The sequence below is a fragment of the Lithobates pipiens genome, unplaced genomic scaffold (assembly GCF_037356315.1).
Source record: "Lithobates pipiens isolate NorthernLeopardFrog02 unplaced genomic scaffold, aLitPip1_a1.2 Scaffold_23, whole genome shotgun sequence".
NCBI lineage: Eukaryota > Metazoa > Chordata > Amphibia > Anura > Ranidae > Lithobates > Lithobates pipiens.
Genome location: NW_027507785.1, coordinates 277158054 through 277174905, shown reverse-complemented (window position 1 = coordinate 277174905; position 16852 = coordinate 277158054). Strand labels below are relative to the sequence as shown.

At 42.2% G+C, this 16852-nt stretch overlaps 1 protein-coding gene across 4 annotated transcripts in view; it reads right to left on the bottom strand.

The window, feature by feature from the left end:
- The window catches only part of CYB5RL (cytochrome b5 reductase like), a 63863-nt gene that overhangs the window by 43159 nt on the left and 3852 nt on the right, over window positions 1-16852 (bottom strand). For all 4 annotated transcript variants that reach the window (XM_077453279.1, XM_077453281.1, XM_077453280.1 and 1 more), the window contains 2 exons: window positions 15362-15510; window positions 12228-12315 (listed from right to left, as the gene is read on the bottom strand). In XM_077453279.1, the coding sequence (XP_077309405.1) occupies window positions 12228-12315; window positions 15362-15510 (237 nt within the window). The remainder of the gene's footprint in view (window positions 1-12227; window positions 12316-15361; window positions 15511-16852) is intronic.

Sequence of the window (16852 nt, the reverse complement as noted above, 5' to 3'; positions counted from 1 at the left end):
GTTTCCCCATTAGGAAAATTGCACTCTAGCATTTTGCTGTGTACACCCCAAATTATTAGGCATCTTGGACTTAGTGGTTTATTTACTAAAGTCAAATCCACTTTGCACTACAAGTGCACTTGGAAGTGCAGTTGCTGGAGATCCGAGGGGGACATGCAAGGAGAATAAAAAAACAGCATCGTTGCTTCTACGCGATTGGATGATGAAATCACCAGTGCTTTCCCTCGGATTTACAGCGAGTACAGTTGTATTTCAGAGTGGATTTGCCTTTAATAAACCCCAAAATACCTAATAATTTGGGGGTGTACACAACAAAGTGCTACAGTGCAATTTGCCTAATGAGGACACTAGTTAGATTGACCTGTGTTCCCCCCCCCCCCCCAAGAAAAGACATTGGTAGGGTTTTACCCTTACTTCCTGTTTGGCTATGTGACAGGAAGTGAAGCCAATTTTCAGAAAAGGGACAGAAAGCCCAACCTAAAAAAAAGACAAGCAGGGGTTCTAACACTCACTTGGTTTCCCTCGAATGCCCACAATTAGAATAGGATTGCCTTGAGCTAGATTTTAGCTTGGTGCTCTAAATCAGTGGTTCTTAACCCTGTCCTCAAGTACCCCCAACAGGTCATGTTTGCAGGTTTACCTTCATCTTGCACAGGTGCTTTAAAACAGAGTCAATGGCTTGGTATTTTGGACAGCTATTTAGCCAAGATAAATTCCCAAAACAGGTCCTGTCAGGGGTACTTGAGGACTGAGGCTGAGAACCACTGTGCTAATGGAGAATAGAATACTTACCTCTCTGTAATTTTCCTTTCCTGGTGCCTATAAATGGCAGCATACACATGCATATGCTACCATGAAGGCATCAGGAAAATAGATTTTAGACAAATCACACCTTTTTTTGTTTTGCCATGCCAATAAGCCTAGTTAAGCTGCTGTTGCATGAAAATTGTGTGGGGGGAGTGTAAAATGCATTACTTGGATTGAGCATGCATCTGCAAATTAAATTATTACCAAAAGACATAAAACAAAAAAATTGCTACAAATTTTATTGGTCCACAAAACAGGACTTGGAAAAGAGCAAGGAAAGCAAAAAACACATGTATTTTAATTTGAGACACTAACAAAATATGGTTTTAGGTCTGACCATTTTGCAGAGGAAATTAACAGGAGTTAAAAGGACTGCACCCACAAACGGACAGTCTATTAAGGATTTAAACATTTAGTAGTCACAAAAGCTTGAGGAAGATTTTGAACAATAGTGCAGCACAACTAAATCAAAGTGAAACTAAAAATACAGATTGACAACAGCAAAAATATTTCAGTGAAAAATATCCCCTCCCACCCCCCCAAAAAAAGAAAAGTAAAAAAAAATTGCTCTAAAACACATCTGTTTTGCAAAGACAAACAAAATACAAAGAGAAAATAAAAACACACTGTCTGAGCATGCCCAGACAAATCCAAGTGCTGTTCACACACAAAAAAATAAAATAAAAAATGTAAGTCCCTGAGCATGTCCAGACCAACCCAAATGCATTTCACAAGCCAAAAGCCACAGCAAAAAAACAAAGTCCCTGAGCATGCTCAGAACAACCCAAATGCAGCTAGCACAAAATAAGCCACCCCCTTTCCAAAGTTAAGCACGTCATCCAGCATGCTAAAAAATTACAGATGGGACAAACACCCCCCAGTCCAGGGGTGCAAACAAAGAGCCTAACACGGACAAAAGCTATACAACAAATACCATTGCAGCTTATGAGAACTAACTTTAATTTAATAATTTTGCGAGTCCCCACTTGGCTGGCTTATATTCTAGTTATTGGCCTTAAAATGTCAATGTCATGAATTTGGACAACCCCAAAAAACAAAACAAAAAACGAAACAAGGAGAATTGCCTATAAAAAACGCAAAATTAGCTAGTAACTGGGGGGGGGCTTACTCTGCCTGTAAACTGGTGCATCTGTAGCATGTATGCATAATGCTGCTTCAAAGATGTACGGGTTTCAAGAAAATTTGCAAATCTACATTACAGCTGCAATATTTTAACCTAAAACAAAAATAAATAGCCTGCCCCCCCCCCCCCCCCCCCAATGCATACCAGGCCATTTGGGTCTGTCAAGGCTTAAAATGAGAACCCAAAACGTAAAAAATACCACCCCAAGCGATAAAAATATTGTGCCCCTCCCACACACTAACAAACCCCTAGCCGAACACCCAGCAGGCCAGGCCATGAAAGGGGGGTGGATGCTTGGGGGCAGGAGGGGCTCAGGAAGCCCAAAAGTCAACCACCTTGTTCCCATATTCAGGTACAGGGTGCTTTGTGGTTGGTATTGGGCTGAGTCCAACATGCCCCAAAGGCAGCCAGCTATGTTGAGTGCATGTGACCTTGTATGGTTCAGGAGGGGGTTGGGCGATCACTCTTCTTGCCCCTTTCCTAGCTAGCCCTAGTGTATGCTCTGAAAAAGGATGTGATTTGAATTGGTGAAGGCAGCCCCCAGCCTTTGGAGAATAGATTAGAGTGTGGAGTTTCCCTTTAAAAGCAAAAAAGTTAGCCCATGGAAATCTAAGGGGTTAGAGGGGGAGACAAGAGCATTGGATAATGGAGTGTGGAGTTCCCCTTTAAAAGCAAAAGCTAGCCCAAGGAAATCACATGCAGGAGGAGCTGGAGGATCGAGCGTCTTTTTACAGAATTTTAACAAGGTGCATGTCACATGTTGGCAATGTAACATGCTAACATGACCTGTGTGCAAATCTCCTTAATAAAAACATGAAGACGAACCAGCGTAAAAAAAATGTGTCAAGTTTAGAGGTGCACCCGTTCAACCCACGCTTTCATAAGTCACCCCCTGGATGTCAGTGGAAAATTGTCTACATACATTTATAGCCAGTAGGACATCACACCACAATTCCTCACTGTTCACAGAACTCCTAGCAACATCTGGTGGAACCCCAAGGTACCATGGAACCCTTTTTGAGAAAGGCTTGTCTAATCATTAAGGTAGCTTTGCTATATTTATTTATAATCCAATGGGATAGCAATCCTCCTTCAATATGTTATGAATAGGTTAAAGTATCAAACTGGTCACAGACATGAGATTATAGTCACCCAGTCTGGCTGTTTTCAAAGGAATGGAATGACTCTCACATCTCTGGCCAACTGCTCTCAGGCACTGATTGTACAGTTAGGTAAAGTTAGAAAACCTTGTCTGGTTCTTAAACAGGTTGTAAAGGTTGCTGTGCTTGCTCCTCCCCTACTGCTGCCAAATCACAGAACCATTTGTATTATGTGGGCTCATTCACAAAATACAAAGGCTTCTGTGAATGGGCAGCAGAAGGGAGGTGTAGGCATAGCTGCTTTGTTTGCGGCTCTCTTTTCTCCCACAGATCCGAGTGTCAGTGTATGCTTTGGCAAAGCCATTAACCTGTCACATATAAATAATAGAGCTAAGCCCAGGAGATGTCATGCACCTCCTTTGACTTAAAGTGGTGTTGCCACCAAAAAAAAAAATTTTTAAAATTCTTAAAAATAAAAAAAAATTATTGGAAAAAAACTTTTTTTTACTTGCCTCTAAATACCTGTTGCTAGGGGGTTCCTCGTAATCTGCCTTCTTCCTTGCCCGGGCTGGTGACATCACTTCCCCTCGTGCCTCACAGTCACCTGGGACCTGTCATGTGTCCCAGGTGACTGCGCGGCGTATCAAGGCGCCCTGTGCCGCTCGTGCATGCGCAGTGGGTGCCTGGCTGTGAAGCCACGGCTGGGTGCCCACAGTACGAATGATGGTGCCGCGAGCGGAGCGGGGAACGAGGGGGGGCTTCGTTCCCCCGCATTGCTGGACCCTGGGACAGGTAAGTGTCCGATTATTAAAAGTCATGCAGCTGCAGTATTTTTTTTTTTTTTAGGGGCACCCCACTTTAAATCATAGTGTGCCTTCACTTTTTACAAAAGTGGCTGAATTCCTGGAACAAAGCTTTAATTCTTATTTTATTCTTAGAGAAATACGAGAAGCTGGCAGTATCTTGACAAAAAAAACAAAAAACACTTTTTACTTATTTTTTATTAGGTAAACATAACTTACTACATATTTAGTATATATTAGTGTACAGGGCATAAGGCTTGCCAAATATTAAGCAATTTTCTTTCCTTGAACTACGATTTGAAGAAAAGAAAATTGTTTGCATATGGGGATCAACACATTCATTCAGTCTTGAAGTCTATTGTATTCTGACAGTGGAAAGTTCCTGGCCATCAGATAAGATTACTGCATTGGCTATAACCTGCAGCAGTAATTGTACAAAAAAAAAAAAAATACTCCGACAAGCTGATTGTACCGAAGTCGATCGATAGATTAACTTCAGTACAACAAGCCCACCTGTAGATGGATCGAAATTCGGCCGGAATTTCGATCCGTCTATGGCTGACTTTAGCCAGTTATATACTGGCTGGCAATAAATATGCAGTTTGTATTGGGCTTTCCTATAAGGATTATCTTTAGAATTAGCATGCTTTGAATGCTGAGCACTTTTGTATCAATAATTTATTGCTAAAATAAAGACTAAACAGATACTGAAAAATGATGTAAACAAGTTGTGACCTTTCTTTATAAAAAGGAGTATAAAACACTGACATATTTTTTATGTAAAAGCTCTAAAATGCTGGAAATGTAGAGCGGAATACAGACATTGTAGGAGGTTAGTTAGGACTTTGGGAGCAGGACATGCAGTAAATGTTTTATTAAATATCATTTAAAGGTGATGAAGAAGAAGAGACATGGATGTAAGGTGACACGGGGGTATCAGAAGACGCAGCCTGCCATTCTTTAGGTTAGTAAGAGTGCTGACAGCTGATGTTATATACATTTCTGTTTCTTAAATTACAGGAGTATTATGTGTCTGTATTTACATCATGGATACAGTTTACTGCAGCACTCCATAGGATGACTGGGCAATTCAATTACACAATCTAATGCTAGCATTAGGGGAATACAGACAGCCACAAAAAGCCAATGGAGCTTTGAGCCTTGCCCAGCTCTTCTAAAAAGTAATATTATTATTAATTCTGGGGACACCCATTTTTTGAGTTCCTCTAAGGTATCCGTCACCCTACCAGGGTTGGCTCTGGCTATATTAGCGAGTCTCCAGGCAAGGGATATCCCACAGAAGGCTTCTCCCGATTGACTGGCCATTTGGCTTGATATACAGGTATATATACACACATCTCACAAAAGTGAGTACACCCCTCACATTTTTTGTAAATATTTTATTATATCTTTTCATGTGATAACACTGAAGAAATGACACTTTGCTACAATGTAAAGTAGTGAGTGTACAGCTTGGATAACAAAGTAAATTTGCTGTCCCCTCAAAACAACTCAACACACAGCCATTAATGTCTAAACCGCTGGCAACAAAAGTGAGTACACCCCTGAAAACGAAAATGTCCAATTTGGGCCAAATAAGCCGTTTTCCCTCCCCGGTGTCATGTGACTCATTAGTGTTACAAAGTCTCAGGTGTGAATGGGGAGCAAGTGTGTTAAATTTGGTGTTATTGCTCTCAGTCTCTCATACTGTAAGCTCTAACGAGCAGGGCCCTCTGATCCCTCCTGTATTGATTTGTATTGTAAGTGTACTGTCTGCCCTCATATTGTAAAGCGCTGCGCAAACTGTTGGCGCTATATAAATCCTGAATAATAATAATAATACTGGTCACTGGAAGTTAAACATGGCACCTCATGGCAAAGATCTCTCTGAGGATCTGAAAAAATGAATTATTGCTCTAAATAAAGATGGCCTAGGCTATAAAAGCTTTGCCAAGACCCTGAAACTGAGCTGCAGCACAGTGACCAAGACCATACAGTGGTTTAACAGGACACGTTCCACTCAGAACAGGCCTCGCCATGGTCGACCAAAGAAGTTAAGTGCACATGCTCAGCATCATATCCAGATTTGTCTTTGGGAAATTGACATATGAGTGCTGCCAGCATTGCTGCAGAGGTTGAAGGGGTGGGGTGGTCAGCCTGTCAGTGCTCAGACCATACGCCACACACTGCATCAAATTGGTCTGCATGGCTTTCATTCCAGAAGGAAGCCTCTTCTAAAGATGATGCACAAGAAAGCCCACAAATAGTTTGCTGAAGACAAGCAGACTAAGGATATGGATTACTGGAACCATGTCCTGTGGTCTGATGAGACCAAGATAAACGTATTTGGTTCAGATGGTGTCAAGCGTGTGTGGCAGCAACCAGGTGAGGAGTACAAAGACAAGCGTGTCTTGCCTAAAGTCAAGCATGGCAGTGGAAGTGTCATGGTCTGGGGCAGTAAGAGTGCTGCCGGCACTGGGGAGCTACAGTTCATTGAGGGAACCATGAATGCCAACATGTACTGTGACATACTGAACCAGAGCATGATCCCCTCCCTTCAGAGACTGGGCCGCAGGGCAGTATTCCAACATAATGACCCCAAACACACCTCCAAGATGACTACTGTCTTGCTAAAGAAGCTGAGGGTAAAAGGTGATGGACTGGCCAAGCATGTCTCCAGACCTAAACCCTATTGAGCATTTGTTGGGCATCCTCAAACTTAAAGTGGAGCAGCGCAAGGTCTCTAACATCCACCAGATCTGTGATGTCGTCATGGAGGAGTGGAAGAGGACTCCAGTGGCAACCTGTGAAGCTCTGGTGAACACCATGCCCAAGTGGGTTAAGGCAGTGCTGGAAAATAATGGTGGCCACACAAAATATTGACACTTTGGGCTCAATTTGGACATTTTCACTTTGGGGGTGTACTCACTTTTGTTGTCAGCGATTTAGACATTAATGGCTGTGTGTTGAGTTGTTTTGAGGGGACAGAAAATCTACACTGTTATACAAGCTGTACACTCACTACTTTACATTGTAGCAAAGTGTAATTTCTTCAGTTTTGTCACATGAAAAGATATAATAAAATATTTACAAAAATGTGAGGGGTGTAAAATACTGTATGAAAGGGTTCAACTTCAGGCTTGAGAGATATTCATGATAATCTCCAGTAAAATTGTCTAATTGACCTGTTTACGTTTGGTACTGAGTTTATAGTGAATTATTTTACTTCACTATTATTGATTCACTTGGTCGCTCTAGGGGTTGGATCCCTCTTTTCCTTCCCCTGTGCAGGGTGTAACCCAGGAGAACTTTATGCCTTCAATATTTCAATTTGATCCGTGAATGGACTAAATCAGCACCCAGTCTGTTGTGTGTTGTGTCACCCCATACCTGGTTTTCAAGATCAAGCAGCACCTACCAAGTATGTCCTGAGGAAGCAATTTATGTTGCGAAACATGTTGGCAAGCTAACATGGTAGAGACCATGGACCTAATCTATTTATACACATCATTTAATGTGTGAATCATCTTGGGACACAGAGCAATAGAAGTTGTCCCATAACAACTGAACGGAGGGAGACACAACAAAAGTAGGGCACTAAGAGACTAGAGGACTTATACTGCAGCCTGCAGTACAATACGCCCAAAGGTGATATCCTCATGGACTTTTACATCTATTTAATAGAATCTGGTAAATGTATAGACTAAAGACCAAGTTGCGGCCTTACAGATTTGAGCCATGAAGGCTTGGTGATGCACTGCCCAGGAAGCCCTAACAGCCCTAGAGGAGTGTGTTTTGATTTGAGAGGGTGGAATCCACCTCTTTAACCATGAGCTTGAACAATTACTTGTCAACTCTATTAAGAATAGTAGATTTCGATGCTGTGACACTTTTTTTTTTTTTAAACAGTGCAAAAATAAAAATGAAAAGGTAAAATAAAAAAAATAGAAAAATGTAAACGCACCCCGTCCCCCCAAGCTCACGTGCAGAAGCGAATGCATATGTGAGTAGTGTCTCAAATATGAAAACAGTGTTCAAACCACATGTGAGGTATCGCCGTGATCGGTAGAGCGAGAGCAATAATTCTAGCCCCAGACCTCCTCTGTAACGCAAAACATGCAACCGGTAGAATTTTTAAAATGTAGCCTATGGAGATTTTTAAGGGTAAAAGTTTGTTGCCATTCCACGAGCGGCTCAATTTTGAAGCGTGACATGTTGGGTATAAATTTACTCGGCGTAACATTATCTTTCACAATATAACAAAAAATTGGGCTAACTTTACTGTTGTCTTATTTTTAATAAAAAAAAAAAAGTGCGCTTGTAAGACCGCTGCGCAAATACGGTGTGACAGAAAGTATTGCAACGACCGCCATTTTATTCTCTAGGATGTTAAAAAACAAAATGTATAATGTTTGGTGGTTCTAAGTAATAGCAAAAAAAAAAAAAACAGTTTTTAGCTTGTAAACACCCATTCTAAAAAAAGAGGCCCGATCTTAAAGTGGTTAAGTAGACATTGACTGCTCTCACCACATCAAAAAAATGTAGCGACTTTCCTTCCAAAGAACAGGGTTCTGGAAAAAAGGACGGTAGAACAATATCCTAGTTTAGATAAAAACCTGATACTACCTTTGGAAAAAGGTTAGGATGAGAACGCAATACTACCTCATCCTTGTGAACAACAAAAATATGGCTCTTTACAAGAAAGAGCAGCCAATGCTAATACTCTTTGATATGGTTACCAGAAAAAATAGTTTCCTTGTCAAAAAAGGGAATATGTCGTATTGGCCCAAAAAAGGCTGTTTTGTAATGCCGACACAAAACTAAATTCAAGTCCCAAGGGTTCACTTAACTGGAGATTAAGCCAAGTTACCCCCCCCCTGAATAAAGTTATGGACCAAAGAATGCGAAGAAAGTGGTTGTTGAATTAATACCGATAAGGCCGAGACCTGCCCTTAGAAAGCACTCAAGCCCAGCTCTATTTCTCACCCCATGTGCAGAAAAAAATCAAGGATTCTACCTAGACTTATTTCCTGGGGTGCAGCTAATGGTTTCACACCAGGAGACATATGTTTTCCAGACTCCCTAATATATAATGGAGGCTGGCTCTGCATAAATCAAGGTAGAAAACTACCAAACCTGTCAGCCCACGTTTCTTCAGAGTGGGCCTCAATAGCCAAACTGTTAAATTTATCGTTTGTAAAGTAGAATGGAACTTCGGATCCTGCGAGAGAAGATCTGGCCACGAAGGTAGGTTCTATGGGTTCCATACTGCCATCTCTACGATCTCTGCATACCGAGATTTCCTGGACCTTGCTGTGGTTACAAGAATCAACGGCTTCCCTTCCTGCTCGATCCTGTGAAGAAGTTGTGGATGCAGGTCAAATAGGAGGGAATGCACAAATCAGTGACAACCAATTCCACTAGAATAGCAAGGCATCCGTTCCGCATGCTAGCGGATCCTTTGTTCTTGACACAAAGTTGTCAATCTTCTTTGTTGATCCTGCATGCAAACAGATCTATGTCTGGGATTCCCCATCCTTGACATATTGATAGGAAGATATCGGGTTGAAGGATCATTCTCCCAAGAAAAACTTCTGGCGACTCACCTCCACCTCCACCACTCCACCTGACAATTTTCTATTCCTAGAATGAAAACTGCCGATAAGCAAAGTACATTGTTTTCTTCCCAAGATAGGATAAGCTTCACCTTAAACCATAATCGTTATACCTTGGGCCCTCAATATGGGTAGAAGAGGATCTAAAATCTTGTGCTCGAGGTGTAGCAGCAAGATCGGAAAGCAGAGCTACACACTGAAAAAGAAGATTTTCTACTTTGAAAGAAAATGTTACTAGTGAGCGAGGAAATAAGCATATGGAGATATAAATCTTCATGCAAAAAGGGGGAGATTATATTTAGCGATTGAAAATTTTAGATTTTTGAGATCTAGAATGTCCATTTGGATTTAACCAAATCCCAATCTCTGCTCTTACATGGGGACACCATGAACAATTTTTTCTAAAATATGGTCCAATGCTAGAGAGAAATATTTCTCTTTTCTCTGGATCCTTAGGAACGTTTGATCTGAGAAAACAAGGAAACGGAAACTCTTGGAACTCCAGTTTGTACGTTGGAGCTATTGAGGAAGTCCCCCATTTGTCTTGACATTCTTTCTGCCATATCCCTGAGAACTGTAGAAAAATTCTCCCTATTGAGCAAGCGGGGGCACCTCCTCATAAGGAGGCTACAGTATCTTGTAGGCTTCCTCCCTCAAGACCACTTTTGTTCCTGGGGATATCCATGAGCATTACCCTTTGAACCTGATGGTGGAGGCCCTCATGACTGCCTGGAGGCTGATGCCCCTGGCACAGAGGAAGGAACTTTGAAATAAAAAACACAATTAGTCCTTCATTTAAAAGGCAAAAGGGGTATCTTTCTTTTGCTAGAAATTCTTTGGATATATCCAAAATATCCCCAGATAGCTGTCTTACAGCAAAAGGGAAGACTAGCCAGGATCTTTTTGCATGACGCTTAGCGAAGGCGCAATCTGTCATAGCAACTATTGCAAACATAAAGCTTCCTCCTGGACCTACTGAGCAGGATAACCTTAAACACCTGTTAAAACTGGTTTCTCAACGATTTAACCAATTACTGTCAGCGCAGGCTGAGACAGTCAACCTGACAGAGAAAAAAGTGTTTTTTTTGTTTTGTTTTTTAATAGGAATTCCAAACTTGTATCCATTGGATCCTTAAGTATTTGAGTAATGTCTGTCCGACAAGTCCAACTTACTTGCAAAGGATATAGTAGCGTTAATTGCTGGTATATGGAAGAGTAAATGGGATGCGATTAAAGTGGCTAAACTTTTTTTTTTTTTTTTAAACCTACCATGGCTGAGGAAAGAAGAATAAAAGAGGAGGGGCTGCAGTGTTGCAAACATTTCATGGCCCCAATGCTCACTCTGACCAGCCATCCCCTCTCAGGGGAGGATGCCATTTGAAGAGTAGGCTTTCCAGAGCTTGAGGGAGACCCTTTTAGCTCCTTTTTTGGGGGTGTTTCAACCCCCCCTTCTGAATATAGCCCAATGCACAAAACAGAGGTACTTCCAGAAGAAATCGCATCCACTGCTTGAACAATAGTCAGCCACTGCTATTAACGCTCAGCCTGATGCAGTAGTAAATGTATTCAAAAAGAATGCTTGTGTCACCAACCTTCTTACATGCTCCTCTACGCTCCTGTGTCCCTCCGCAGCTTGCAGCAATAACACTAGTGTTTTTTTTAAAAAAAACACTCTTTCCTGCGCTGGGCATTAAAGGATGCCAATGCCGTGCTTAAACCCACCCCCCCCCCTCCGTCGTCTATGACCCCCCCCTTCTTTAAAAAAAAAAAAAAAAAAAAAAAAGTTTTCCCATGTGAGCGTGGGCCTCTGATCCTATGGGATCTTCAGAAGGGAGAAAATGGCAAGGACAGCCTGGAAGCCACCAGGTAGTGCAGCGTGCCGTTGTTTTTTTTTTTTTTTAAAGTGCTTCTTCCTCTTGAAGAGGGGTAGCAAATGGCACAGGTGGAGGGCGTCTGGTGGGGAGGAACCCCCCCCCCCCCCGACTTACCGGAGGTCTGCTGCTGGCTGGAGGAAGGAAAACTGCTTGTTTCGGACACAATGTGAGCTCTCTAAAGAAGCTTGAGAAGGTATGTGCTCTATACAGCCCCCAGTGGTGACACATAAGCATGACAACATTTACTAACTTAAAGGAGACATTCATAAAAAAAAAAATTCTAAAATTTCTTAGAAAAACTCCACTTACCTTTCCTGCCGCAGGGTTTTCTGTGGTAAAAACCAACAGACCCAATCTTCACCCTTCACTGTGGGTTTTGTTAAACCTTCAGGAGCTGGGGATCCTCGAGGAAACCCACAATCCTGGACCTGTAATAGCACCACCGCCAGTAAACCTTTATGGCCTTACAACCAAAAGTACTGGATCCCTGGGTCCAGCTCTCTAAAAAGAGAAGCGTTTACAGGCAAGACCTCGGTTCTTCAGACACGAGGCCCGCGTACCATTCAATTTGGCCTAAAAGACATTTTGAATGGTTCCGGATGCATGGCTAGCCCCAACAAGGATTGCTCCAGTGGAGCTCAGCACAGCACGTCTTTACTCATGACCAACACCTTAGACACTGGCAAAAAAAACTGATACTTCCAGTAGTAGGAGGGGTTATATAGGGCGTGCACTTTTTATCTTAGGACATGCCAGTGTCCATCACCTGAAGGTGGCCTATAACCCACGTGGTAACTACTATGGCTCTGTGTCCTGTGATGTACAATAAGAAAAGCAGTTTCTATCTAAATTAATAAAATTATGTTATAAGATATGAAAATTACCTTGATTAAAACATCAAAATAGCCTTTTGCATCTATGGAGCTGATGGGTGTATACGCCCTTTGTATATCCAAACCATTCACTCTCCCTCTGCAAAAAAATAATAGCTGTGAGTAGACTTAAACCAGGGTTTCTTAGTCGGGTCTGCAGAACTTGAGGGTTCCACAAGAAGTCCTCAGGGGTTCCACCGCCAACACATCAGGTTTATATCTGCCAAACACTTTCCCCCTGCGGCTACCACTAATTGATACTAGGGCAATGAAAATGCTTTTGTGGCTCTTTAATTCATATGTTTAGTATGCAATTTATTTATTATATCTGCACATGTACTTGCTATACATTCTATCCGGAAGTATGAACAGCGCTTTCTCTTTTAACACATTTTGTTACATATTATAGCCTTATTCTAAAATTGATTAAATTATTTTCCTCAAAATTCTACAAGAAATACCCCATAATGACAATGTGAAAGAAGTTTGTCTGAAATCTTTGCAAATTCATTAAAAATAAGAAACAAAATCACGTATGATTCGAAAAGTATTCACAGCCTTCGCCATGACACTCAAAATTGAGTTTAGGTGCATCCTGTTTCCACTGATCATCCTTGAGATGTTTCTACAACTTGATTGGAGTCCACTTGTGGTAAATTCAGTTGATTGGACATGATTTGGAAAAAACACACACCTGTCTATATAAGGTCCCACACTTAATGTATGTCAAGCAAAAACCAAGCCATACAGTCCAAAGACCTCTGAGAAAGGATTGTATCAAGGCACAGAAAAATGTCTGCAGCATTAAAGGTCCCAATGAGCACAGTGACCTCCATCGTCTGTACATAGAAGAAGCTTGGAACCACCAGGGAGTGGGCCACCCGGCCAAACTGAGCGATCAGGTGAGAAGGGCCTTAGGGAAGTGACCAAGAACCCAAGATGGCATTTCTCTGTGGAGAGAGGAGAACCTTCCAGAAAAACAACCATCTCTGCAGCACTCCACCAATCAGGCCTGTATGGTAGAGTGGCCCGACGGAAGCCACTTCTCAGTAAAAGTTACATGACAGCCCACCTGGATTTTGCCAAAAGGCACCTGAAGGACTCAGACCATGAGAAACAATTCTCTGGTCTAAAGACACAAAGGTTGAACACTTTGGCCTGAATGCCAAATGTCATGTCTGGAGGAAACCAGGCACCGCTCATCACCTGGCCAATACCATCCCTACAGTGAAGCATGGTGGTGGTGGCAGCATCATGCTGTGGGGATTTTTTTCAGTGGTGGGAATTGGGGGACTAGTCAGGATCAAGGGAAAGATGAATGCAGCAATGTACAGAGACATCCTTGATGAAAACCTGCTCCAGAGCGCTTTGGACCTCAGACTGGGGTGAAGGTTCAGCTTCTAACGGGACAATTACCCTAAGCACACAGCCAAGATAACAAAGGAGTGGCTACCGAACAACTCTGTGAATGTCCTTTGCGTGGCCCAGCCAGAGCCCAGACTTGAACCCAATTAAAAATCTCTGGAGAGATCTGAAAATGACTGTGCACCGACGCTCCCCATCCAACCTGATGGAGTCGGAGAGGTCCTGCAATGAGGTATGGAAGAAACTGCCCAAAAACAGGTGTGCCAGGCTAGTAGCATCATAGTCAAAAAGGCTTGAGGCTGTAATAAGGTACTTCATCAAAGAATTGAGCGAAGGCTGTGAATACTTATGTACATGTGATTTTTTTCATTTTTTATTTTTAACAAATTTGCAAATATTTCAAACTTCTTTCACGTTGTCATTATGGGGTATTGTTTGTAGAATTTTGAGGAAAATAATGAATTTAATAAATTTTGGAATGAGACTGTAACAACAAAATGTGGAATAAGTGAAGGGCTGTGAGTACTTTTCAGATGCACTGTACCTACAAGTCATTGACCATGAAAGGCTGGGTTTACACCTATGTGAATTGGATGCGGGTTTCCCAGGAGGAATAGTGCCCCATCATTGGTGTTCCAGGGAGGAATAGTGCCCCATCATTGGTGTTCCCGGGATGAATAGTGCCCCATCATTGGTGTTTCCGAGATGAATAGTGCCCCATCACTGGTGTTCCCGGGAGGAATAGTGCCCCATCACTGGTGTTCCAGGGAGGAATACTGCCCCATCACTGGTGTTCCCGGGAGGAATAGTGCCCCATCACTGGTGTTCCCGGGAGGAATAGTGCCCTATCACTGGTGTTCCCGGGAGGAATAGTGCCCCATCATTGGTGTTCCTAGGAGGAATAGAGACAGAATACCTGTATATCAGTGGCCATCAACCCTGTCCTCAGGGCCCAGTAACAGGCCAGGTTTTATGTATTACCTTGGGGAGATGCAGACTAGAATACTGCAATCACTGAGCAGCAAATTATATCACCTGTGATGTATTTCAGTTATCTTGAAAACCTGGCCTGTTAGTGGGTCCTGAGGACAGGGTTGATGACCACTGCTGTATATGACAAGGGATTCTATCATGTGTTATAATATCACAGTCTTGTCCGAAAATCTGCAGAATAGTATTTCAGGTCTTTTTTATATATTTAATATTTTAATCGATTAATCAAAACGATAATCAGCCAACTAATTGATTATGAAAATATTTGTTAGTTGCAGCTCTATCTGTATGCATTCTGAAAGCCTGGACCCAGGATTGGAGATTTCATCCTACCCAGATCTCTAAGAAATCTCAGGGCTCCAGGTCTAAAAATGGGCTTTAGGAAACAATGAAAAAAATGAAAAGGCAGATTCCTCTGCAATAAGCAAAGCCCCCTGGAGCCCCTCAACCTGCTTGGTTAAGAATCTTGGGTTACAACCTCTACTGAGATCCTGGCAGAGTACCGCACTTCCACAATAGCTTACTATAAAAGGGGCCGGCCTGAAGTGATCTAGCAGGACTTATTTTTCTGACTAAAGTCCCACTTTAAGTTGTTCTTGTTTAGCAAAAATGTGCCTAATTAAAATGAAGTAAGCAAAAAAGTATACTGATGCACAAAAGAAGGACATCCCTTCCCCTATCCGTATCCATCATTGGAGGTCTCATGAGAAACCTCAAAATATGTAAACTGTACTTTAAGGACAAATCTCAATAAATATTAGTGCAGTATTATGCAGATCACAGCCTACCTTACTACAAGGTGTTGTCCCAAATTCAATCCCAAACTGGCCCCGGGAGGAAGCTGAAATCGGTACCGGTTGGTGTCCTCAGTTTCTTGTTCCACCGATAAGATTTTGAAGTCTCTGAAAGCCTCTGAGCTGAGCAGCACACTGGGGTTCTAAAGGGTCAAGATCACAAATCGTCTGAGTGATGGATCCATTGTCAATCCTGGAGTAGGGGGAAAGTGCTTAAAGTTTTAATCCAGGTTTACTATGACTTTAAATAACTTGTTTGTGCCAAGCTGGTCGAAACAAACTATCGGTATTTAAAGTCATAGTAAACCAGGAGTTAGGCTTTAAAGTGAACTTGTTAGTTGTATATTTTCGTATACATAGGTATATACATTTTAAGACTCAAGCACCATAAATCAGATAAAAATGATCATCTTAACCTCTTAAGCCCTGGACCTTTTGGTTGGCCAAAGACCAGAGCGTTTTTATTTATTCGGCACTGCGTCGCTTTAATTGACAATTGCGCGGTTGTCCGACGTGGCTCCCAAACAAACCTGACATCCTTTTTTTCCCACAAATAGAACTTTCTTTTGGTGGTAATTGATCACTTCTGCGATTTTTATCTTTTGCGCTATAAACAAAAAAAAGCGTAACATTTTTTGCTATAATAAATATCCCCAAAAAAATATATATAAAAAAAAGTTTTTTTCCTCAGTTTCGGCTGATACGTATTCTTCTACATATTTTTGGTTTGCGCAAAAGTTATAGCGTTTCCAAAACAGGGGATAGTTTTCTGAAAATTAATATATATTTTTTTTTGATTAGTAATGGTGGCGATCAGCGATTTTTATCGTGACTGCGACATTATGGCGGACAGATCGGACACTTTTGGCGTGATTTTGGGACCATTCACATTTATACAGCAATCAGTGCAATTAAAAATGCATTGATTACTGTGTAAATGTGACTGCCAGTGAACGGGTTAACCACAAGATGGCACTGTAGGGGTTAAGCACACGGAGAAAAAAAATAGCCGATTACCGGCTCCGTTTACATCACGCGATCAGCTGTCATTGGCTCACAGCTGATCATGCGGTATGGGGTCGGGATTGACCCCTTAGTCCAATCTGTGATCCAGCAAGTCACATAGACTCGCTGATCACAGAGAGCGCCGGGCGCGCGCAGGCCGCTCGGGCACGGGACGACGTCAATAGACGTCATCCCGGCAAAGCAGGTCGAATGATGAATGATGGCTACAGCGCGGATCTGCCGTGGTTAACAACCGATGACTCATCAGCTGTCAGTGGGCTTCCTCGCTGAGAGCTGAAATGTAAACAAAACAATGCCAACGCTGAAAAATTCCGAAAAAAAACAGGAGTGGGGTCCCCTCCAATCCATACTAGGCCCTTCAAGTCTGGTATGGATTTTAAGGGGAACCCCACGCTAAAAATAAAGGCTGGGGTGTCCCCCCCCCCCCCAATGGCCCGGTATGGATTGGGGGGGACCCCA